This window comes from Chiroxiphia lanceolata, chromosome 27 (genome assembly GCF_009829145.1).
Source record: "Chiroxiphia lanceolata isolate bChiLan1 chromosome 27, bChiLan1.pri, whole genome shotgun sequence".
NCBI classification, from domain to species: domain Eukaryota; kingdom Metazoa; phylum Chordata; class Aves; order Passeriformes; family Pipridae; genus Chiroxiphia; species Chiroxiphia lanceolata.
In genome coordinates, this window is record NC_045663.1 from 1,745,371 (window position 1) to 1,754,659 (window position 9,289).

Sequence of the window (9,289 nt, forward strand, 5' to 3'; positions counted from 1 at the left end):
GCGAGCCCGGGGAGCGGGGTGGGTGGCGGAGGAGGGCAGAGCTGTCCTCGCCGTGTCTGCGGGGAGCGAGGGTGGGGAGGGGGCCGGGGCGTTGCTCCGGCTCCGGGGGTCCCTTTGAAGCGGGGCGGCCCATTGAAAGGCAGCGGGACGCCGGGGGCCGCCAGCGGGGGGCCGGACACGGCCCCTTTCTCTGTGCCACCCCCCAGCCCGGGCACCCCCCACGCTCCCCGGGCACGCATGGGGGGGTTGGAGGGGGGTGCGGCCGCACACGGGGCCCGGTGCCCCCCGGGCATCGCCGGCGGGGACCGGGGGGGGGGCTGCAGGGGTGGGGGTGTGCCCGTGCTGGGGGCTCCGGAGGGCCAGGGGCTCCAGGGTGCCCGTGCCAGGGGGTGCAGGGTGCCATGGCTTTTGGGGTGCCCCTACCAGGGGATCTGGAGTGCCGTGACCTTTGGGGTGCCATGGCTTTTGGGGTGCCCAAACCAGGGGTTCTGGGGTGCCCAAACCAGGGGTTCTGGAGTGCCGTGACTTTTGGGGTGCCGTGACCTTTGGGGTGCCATGACTTTCGGGGTGCGATGACTTCTGAGGTGCCCAGACCAGGGGTTCTGGGGTGCCATGACTTTTGGGGTGCCCAGACCAGGGGTTCTGGAGTTGCCGTGACCTTTGGGGCGCCATGACTTTTGGGGTGCCCACGCCAGGGGCTGCAGGGTGCTGTGACCTTTAGGTTGCCCATACCAGGGGTCCCAGGGTGCCATGACTTTTGGGGTGCCCATGCCAGGGGGTCCCAGGATGCCATGACCTTTGGGGTGCCCGTGCCGGGGGGTCCAGGGTGCCATGACCTTTGGGGTGCCCATGCCAGGGGGTCCAGGGTGCCATGACCTTTGGGGTGCCCGTGCCAGGGGGTCCCAGAGTACCATGACTTTTGGGGTGCCCGTGCCGGGGTGCCGGTGCTGGCAGCAGCAGCAGGGTGCTGGGGGGCTGTGGGGTTCCGGGGGGCTGTGGGGTGCCGGGGGGCTGTGGGGTGCCGGGGGGCTGTGGGGTGCCGGGCTGGCAGCCCCGTGGGAGCAGCGCCGTGGGAAGGCGCCCGCGATTCCCGGGCGCAGGAAGCCGCCGGCCCGGGGCTGTCAATGGCCGGAAGGTGACGGCGGGACCCCCGGCCCCGGCCCGGGACCGGCCCCGGCGACACTTCCCCTTCCCGGGTCAGCGGCCGCTCCCCCCTCCCCGACACCCCCCCGACACCTCCCGGCCCCCCCCCCCGGTGCCGTGCCCGGTACCGGAGCCCCGCACGTGCGGCGGGAGCGGGGTCGGGGGGGTCCGGGGGGAGCTCGGGGGGGGGGGGTCCGGGGCTGCCGGTGCCGGTGGGCACGTGGGGGGGGGGGGGCGGGGCCGGGCGCGGGCGGGGCCGGGGCGGGGCCGCGGAGCCGATTAAGCGGCGGGAGCGGGAGCGGCCGCAGCGCGATCGCATCGTCCCCGCGGGGCAGCACCGGACACCGGGTACCGGCACCGGACACCGGGTAACGGACACCGGGGCACCCGACACCGGGCACGGCCGCCGGCACCGGGCATCGAACACCGGGCACGGGCACCGGACACCGGCACAGACACTGACACGGACACCGGCTCCGGCTCCGCCGCCTCCAGCGCGGCCCGGCCCGGTGAGTGCCCGCGGGGGCGGCGGGAGTGGCCCCCGGAGAGGTTCGGGATTGCGACCCCCCGGGGGCGGGGGCAGGCCCCGATCCGTGTCCCCCCGTGCCCTCGGGAGGGTCCCCGTGTCCCCCGGCACCCCCGGGTGCTGGGACATCTCCTGTCCCCAGATCCCCTTTCCCCGTGGAAGCGCGGACAGCCCCGGTGCCCCTGTCCCTTGTGCCATCCCGGGACAGCCGCTGTTCCCGTGCCCCCTCTGCCACCCCCAGGAGCAGGGACAACCCTGGTCCCCATGTCCCCTGGGACAACCCTTGGAGTGGGGTCAGCCCTGGTTCCCGTGTCCCCTGTCCCATCTGTCAGGGTGTAGGGACAGCCCCTGTTCCCCAGTTCCCTGCACTCCCGGGAGCTGGGACGGCCCCTGTCCCCATGTCCCTGCACCCTCCGCACCCCAGGGTGTAGAGACACCCCCCGTCCCCACATCCCCTGCACCCCTTGGCACCCCCAGAAGCAGGGACAGCCCTGGTGCCCGTGCCCCCTGTGCCAGCGCAGGGTGCAGGGGGTCCCCGTGTCACCTGGGAGCCACCTCTGTCACCCCCAGGGAGTGAGCACAGCCCTGGTCCCCGTGTCGCCCACACCCCCGGACACCCCGGCGTGCAGGGATACCCTGGGAACATCCCTAGTCCCCCACGCCCTCCTGTGGTCCCTGCCACCCCCAGGGAGGGGACAGGAGGGACAGCCCTGAGGGGACCCTGCATCCCTCGGCTCACTGGAGGCTCCAGGAGGCCCCGGGGCGGGAGTCTCACCCCCTTTGCTCCCTGCCTGTCCCGGGGGCAGCAGCCGGTGCCGGGACACGGGTGGGGAGGGGCTGCGGTGGCCGTCCCAGTGCCACCACCACGCTGGGAGGGCGGGGAGCCAAGAGTCCCCACTGGCCACACAGCCACGTCCCGGCAGGGCGGAGGGCCCGGGGGGGGCGGGTGTGGGGAGGGTGGAATTCGGGGGTGGGGGTGGGGGGGGGTGCCGGCGTGCCAGGCCAGCGGCGCTGACACCCATTTCCTCCTATTCCAGCTCCAGGAACAATGGCAGAGCCGTTCCTTGTGGAGAGCCCCAACGTCACCTACAGCAAGGACTTCATCGAGGCCAAGTACACGTACAGCACCGTGCACGTCTGCAAGGAGAACGGCGTCACCAAGGTGGGCAGGGGGAGAGGGCTCGGGGAGGGGGCTGGGGGGGGCTCTCTGTTAACCCCCAGCTGTCTGTCCCCCGTGTCTGTGTGTCCCCAGGTGCGGCCGTGCTCCACCCGCTTCACCTTCCGCACGGCGCGGCAGGTCCCGCGCCTGGGGGTGATGCTGGTGGGCTGGGGGGGCAACAACGGCACCACGGTGACGGCGGCAGTGCTGGCCAACAGGCTGGGGCTGTCCTGGATGACCAAGACCGGGTGCAAGGTGGGTGTCCCCAGTGTGACCCCAGAAAGTGTGTGTGTGGGGGGGGGAGGTGTCCTCAGTGTGACCTCAGCGGGGTGGGTGTCCCCAGCTGGACCCTGGTGAGATGGGTGTCCCCAGTGTGCCCCCCCAACAAGGGGGGTGTCCCCAGTGTGACCTCAGTGGGGTGGGTGTCCCCAGTGTGCCCCCCCAACAAGGGGGGTGTCCCCAGTGTGACCTCAGTGGGGTGGGTGTCCCCAGTGTGCCCCCCCAACAAGGGGGGTGTCCCTAGTGTGACCTCAGCAGGGTGGGTGTCTCCAGTGTGCCTCAAACAAGGGGGGGTGTCCCCACTGTGACCTCAGCAGGGCAGGTGTCCCCAGTGTGACCCCAGTGGGGTGGGTGTCCCCAGTGTGACCTCAACAAGGTGGGTGTCCCCAGTGTCCCTCAAACAAGGGGGGGTGTCCCCATTGTGACCTCAGCAGAGCAGGTGTCCCCAGTGTGACCCCAGTGGGGTGGGTGTCCCCACTGTGACCTCAGCAGGGTGGGTGTCCCCAGTGAGACCAGAACCTGCAAGGGGTTGTCCCCAGTGTGATCCAAGCAGGGTGGGTGTCCCCAGTGACAGGGGGTTGTCCCCAGTGTGATCCAAGCAGGGTGGGTGTCCCCAGCAGGACCCCAGTGAAGGGGTGTGTCCCCAGTGGGATCCCAGCACAGGGGGTGTCCCCTATGTGACCTCAGTGGGGTGGGTGTCCCCAGTGTGACCCCAGCAATGTCCCTGGGCCCCAGGAGCTGTCCCACAGGGATGGGGACACAGAGCTCGGCTTCACCTGCATCCTGCACCCCAATCTCCTCCCTACCCCCTCAGAGGGGCTCTGCAGCCCCAGCCCCCCAGTCTGGAGGTACTGGGACTCCCCAGTCCCCATGCCAGCGGCTCATCCTCACCCTCTCCATCCCAGAAAGCCAACTACTACGGCTCCCTGCTCCAAGCCTCCACCGTGTGCCTGGGCACCGGCCCCACCGGGGACGTCTACGTGCCCTTCCGGGACCTGCTGCCCATGGTGCACCCCAACGACATCATCTTCGACGGTAGGTGGGACACCGGGGGGACACCCCACAACGTGTGTGTGTGTGTGGGGTCACCCTGAGCGCTTGGGTCACCCCAGGCTGGGACATCTCCTCGCTGAACCTGGCGGAGGCCATGCGGCGGGCGGAGGTGCTGGACTGGCCGCTGCAGGAGCAGCTCTGGCCCCACATGGAGAAGATGAAGCCCCGGCCCTCCATCTACATCCCCGAGTTCATCGCCGCCAACCAGGAGGAGCGGGCGGACAACGTCCTCCAGGGCTCCATGGCCCAGCAGGTCCCGGGGCGGGGGATGGCACAGGGTGGGAGGGGAAAGCGGGGCCATGGGGAGGTGTGACCATGGTGGTGGTGACACGTCCCCTCCTTGGCCGCATCCCAGGTGGAGCAGATCCGCAGGGACATCCGGGACTTCAAGGAGATCACCGGGCTGGACAAAGTCATCGTGCTGTGGACGGCCAACACCGAGCGGTTCTGTGACGTCGTGCCGGGGCTCAACGACACGGCCGAGAACCTGCTGAGGGCCATCGAGGTCGGGCCGCGGGCGAGGGGGGACGGGAGGGTGGCAACCCCACCCCGGTGGCGCTGAGCCGTCCCCTGTCCCCCAACAGAAAGGCCTGGAGGTGTCCCCGTCCACGCTCTTCGCCGTGGCCAGCATCCTGGAGGGCTGTGCCTACATCAACGGCTCCCCCCAGAACACCTTCGTGCCGGGGGCCGTGGAATTGGCCGCCCAGCGCCGCGTCTTCATCGGCGGCGACGACTTCAAGTCGGGTCAGACCAAGCTCAAGTCGGTGCTGGTGGATTTCCTGGTGGGCGCCGGGCTCAAGGTGCGTGCTGGGGACAGGGAGCTGCCCTGGGCGGGCACCTGGTGGTGGCAAGGGGTGACTTTTGCCCTCACCCCCTGCCCAGACCAAATCCATCGTGAGCTACAACCACCTGGGCAACAACGACGGGAAGAACCTCTCGGCGCCGCAGCAGTTTCGCTCCAAGGAGATCTCCAAGAGCAACGTGGTGGACGACACGGTGCAGGCCAACCCCGTCCTCTACGGGCCCCAGGACAAGCCCGACCACTGCGTGAGTTGGGGGGCGCGGGGGGGGTGACACACACGTGGGGGTGACAGGGGGGTGACGGGGCCGTGGCTTCGCAGGTGGTGATCAAGTACGTGCCCTACGTGGGGGACAGCAAGCGGGCGCTGGACGAGTACACGTCGGAGATCATGATGGGCGGCACCAACACCATCGTCATCCACAACACCTGCGAGGTGCGTGGGGGGCGGCCGGGGTGTCCCCGGGGTGTCCTTGGGGTGTCCCCTCGGTGCCAGGGGGTGGCTCCTCACCCCTTGGTGCCCGCAGGACTCGCTGCTGGCCAGCCCCATCATCCTGGACCTGGCCATCCTGACGGAGCTGTGCCAGCGCATCACCTTCTGCACCGAGGCCGATCCCGAATTCCAGGGCTTCCACAGCGTCCTCTCCATCCTCGCCTTCCTCTGCAAGGCCCCGCTGGTGCCCGAGGGCACCCCCGTGGTCAACGCGCTCTTCCGCCAGCGCAGCTGCATCGAGAACATCCTGAGGTACCCGGGGGTCCCCCCGTCCTCGTGGGCACCACGTCCCACCCGCCCCGGTGCCCACGGTGGCACCCAAAGGCTGGCAGGAGTCCTGTCATGGGATACCCAAGGTGGCAGCACCAGTGGGGTGTCCTTGGGGTGTCCAAATCCAGCAGGTCCTGGAGCCCAAGGCCTGGGGTGCTCAGTGCTGCTGGGTGGGGTCTCAGTGCCAGTATGTCGTGGGGGGGTGATGCCCACAGGTGCTGGGGGTCCCAGTGCCTGGTGATGCCCAGCACCAACAGGTCCCAGCACAGATGGGTCCCTGGTTCCCAGTCCTGGGGTGCCCAATGGGAGTGGAGCCCCAATACCCAGAGTGTCCAACACACACAGACCCTGGTACCCAGTGCCCAGGGGGTCCTACACCAGTGGGTCCCAGTGCCCAATGCCCGGAGTTCCCAATGCCAGTGGGTCCTAGTGCCCAGTGTTTGTGGGTCTTGGCATCAGTGGGTCCCAGTGCCCCATGCCCAGAGTTCCCAGTGCCTGGGGTGCCCAATTCCAGTGGTACCCAGTGCTAAATGCCCGTGGTTTTCAGTGCCTGAGGTGCCCAATTCCAGTGGACTCCAGTGCCCAGTATTAATGGGTCCTGGCACCAGTGGGTCCCAGTGCCCAATGCCCAGAGTTCCCAATGCCAGTGGGTCCCAGTGCCCAGTGTTTGTGGGTCCTGGCACCAGTGGGTCCCAATGCCCCATGCCCAGAGTTCCCAGTGCCTGGGATGCCCAATTCCAGTGGGATGCCCAATACCAGTGCCCAGTATTAATGGGTCCTGGCACCAGTGGGTCCCAGTGCCCAGTGCTTGGGATGCCCAACTCCAGTGGGTCCCAGTTCCCAGTGCTGAGGTGCCCAACTCCAGTGGGTCCCAGTGCTCACTGCTCCCAGCACCAGTGGCTCCCAGCACCTGAGATGCCCATCCCGTGCCCCCAGTTCCCAACCCACCGCATCCCCCACCCTGTGGGTGCCCCGTGCCACCCCCACCCCCCTTCCCCAACCCTGGGGTGCCCACCCCTGACCCCTCCTCTCTCTCTCTGTGCCCCCCCAGGGCCTGCCTGGGGCTGCCCCCCCAGAACCACATGCTGCTGGAGCACAAGATGCAGCGACCGGCCCCCAGCCCCAAACGTGCCTGTCCCGGGGGGGCCTCCTGCCCCTTGGCCCCCAAGAAGAGCCCGGTGCCCACCCAGCTCAACGGGCACCCCTGTGCCCCCCGGCCGGGGCCCCCCCACACCCCCCTGCACGTCGACGGGGCCGACTAACACCCACTGCCCCTTTTCTATTTTGGGATCAGCTTTTTAGGGGGGTGGGGGGGTGGATTTGGGCAGGGGCCTGGGGGAAGAGGGGGGGTCCATGAGTTGTTTCCTCCTCCCCCCCCGCCCCAAACGCCGCCGGCGACTCCAAACTGTGAAGCTTCGTTACCCGCCAATAAACCCGGAGCACAGAGAGACCCCCCCTGCCTCAGCTGCTTCCTGGGGGGGCTCCCACTGGGGTCTTGGGGTCCCCTCAGCTCCTTCCTGCTGCCCCTTCCCCCGGGGCCCCTCGCCTGGCTCATGAGGTGCCCCTCGACTCCTTCCCGGGGTCCCCCTCACCTGGTTCTCGGGGACCTCTCATCTGGTTCCTTGGGGATCCCCCTCATCTGGTTTTGGGGTCTCCTCACCTGGATTTGGGGTCACTTTCATCTGGTTTTGGGGTCCCTTTCACCTGGTTTTGGGGTCTCCTTGCCTGGTTTTTGGGGTCTCCTCACCTGGATTTGGGGTCCCTTTCGCCTGGTTTTGGGGTCTCCTCACCTGGTTTTGGGGTCTCCTCACCTGGTTTTGGAGTCCCTTTCATCTGGTTTTGGGGTCTCCTCACCTGGATTTGGGGTCTCTTTCACCTGGTTTTGGGGTCCCTTTCATCTGGCTTTGGGGTCCCTTTAGCCTGGTTTTTGGGGTCTCCTCGCCTGGTTTTGGGGTCCCTTTCATCTGGTTTTGGGGTCTCCTCACCTGGTTTTGGGGTCCCTTTCACCTGCTTCTTGGGGGTCTCCTCACCTGGTTCTGGGGTCCCTTTCATCTGGTTCTTGGGGTCTCCTCACCTGGTTTTAGGGTCCCTTTCATCTGGTTCTTGGGTGTCTCCTCACCTGGATTTGGGGTCACTTTCATCTGGTTTTGGGGTCTCCTCACCTGGATTTGGGGTCCCTTTCATCTGGTTTTGGGGTCCCTTTCGCCTGGTTTTGGGGTCTCCTCGCCTGGTTTTTGGGATCTCCTTACCTGGATTTGGGGTCACTTTCACCTGGTTCTTGGGGGTCTCCTCACCTGGTTTTGGGGTCCCTCTCACCTGGTTCTTGGGGGTCTCCTTACCTGGTTCTGGGGTCCCTTTCACCTGGTTTTGGGGTCTCCTCACCTGGTTTTGGGGTCTCCTCACCTGGTTTTGGGGTCCCTTTCACCTGGTTCTTGGGGTCTCCTCACCTGGTTTTGGGGTCCCTTTCATCTGGTTTTGGGGTCTCCTCACCTGGTTTTGGGGTCTCCTCACCTGGTTTTGGGGTCCCTTTCGCCTGGTTTTGGGGTCTCCTTGCCTGATTCTTGGGGGTCTCCTCACCTGGTTCTGGGGTCCCTTTCCCCTGGTTTTTGGGGTCTCCTTGCCTGGTTTTGGGGTCCCTTTCACCTGCTTATGGGGGAATCCTTCACCTGGTTCCCAGGGTCCCCTCACCTGCTTCCTGGGAACCTCCTCTGGTTTTGGGGTCCCTTTCACCTCCTTATTTGGGTCCTTCAGCTGCTTCCTGGGGATCCCCCTCACCTGGTTCTTGGGGCCCCATCACCTGAGTTTTGGGGTCCTTGATCTGGTTTCTGAGGTTTCCCTCACCTGGTTCCTTGGGGTCCCCCCACCTGGTTTTTGGGGACCCCTCACCTGGCTGCTGCCCCCCCTCCCCCCAAAACAAGACCCAAATGTCATCACCTTCTGAAAAAAAATCAAATTACATTTATTGATGCAGGGTGGGCAGGGGGGTTGGAGGGGTGTTGGTTTTTTTTATCATTTTAGGGGTTTTAATATTTTTTCTTCTTTTTTTTTTTTTTTTCATTTTTAATTTTTTTCTTTTTCGGTAAGTTTTTATTTTTTTTTTTTTGGGGGGAGGGGGTGGTCCCCCCCCCAATTTTGTTTTGATAAGCAATGGGGTGGATGGGGGGTCTAAAGGGCTTAGAAATGAGGAGGGGGGTCCCTACACAGAACGACTACACCTATTGGGGGTGGGGGGTACCCCTATGGGAGCTGGGGGTTGCCCCCCCACCTCGGGGGGGGGTCACAAGGGGGTCCCCCTGGTGTGGGGCTGTACAGGGGAAGGGGCCTGGGCGCACTTTTTTTGGGGAGGGGGGAGCTTTGGGGTGTGGGGTGGGGTGGGGTTTGAGGTCCTTTCTGTTATAAAAGAGGAAAAAAAAAATCAGGGAAAAAAAAATAAGAAAAAAAGCAAAAAAAAAACCAAAAAAACACCCCCAAAACCACAGACACAAACAAACAAAAAAAAATTCCTTCATATTAAAGTGGTCCCTGGTGGGGGGGGGGGGGTTGGGGGGGAATTTGGGAGGGGGGCCC

The 9,289-nt window shown here is 65.9% G+C and overlaps 1 protein-coding gene across 1 annotated transcript; it reads left to right on the forward strand.

Moving 5' to 3' along the window:
- The first annotated feature begins 1,392 nt into the window (after positions 1-1,392).
- On the forward strand, positions 1,393-7,172 carry ISYNA1 (inositol-3-phosphate synthase 1). Its single transcript, XM_032712351.1, has 11 exons — positions 1,393-1,652; positions 2,707-2,831; positions 2,922-3,083; positions 4,013-4,142; positions 4,220-4,413; positions 4,516-4,665; positions 4,745-4,960; positions 5,043-5,207; positions 5,282-5,395; positions 5,487-5,704; positions 6,774-7,172. Exons 2-11 carry the CDS (start codon positions 2,718-2,720, stop codon positions 6,982-6,984), a joined length of 1,674 nt encoding a protein of 557 aa, XP_032568242.1. The 5' UTR covers positions 1,393-1,652; positions 2,707-2,717; the 3' UTR covers positions 6,985-7,172.
- The last annotated feature ends 2,117 nt before the right edge of the window (positions 7,173-9,289 follow it).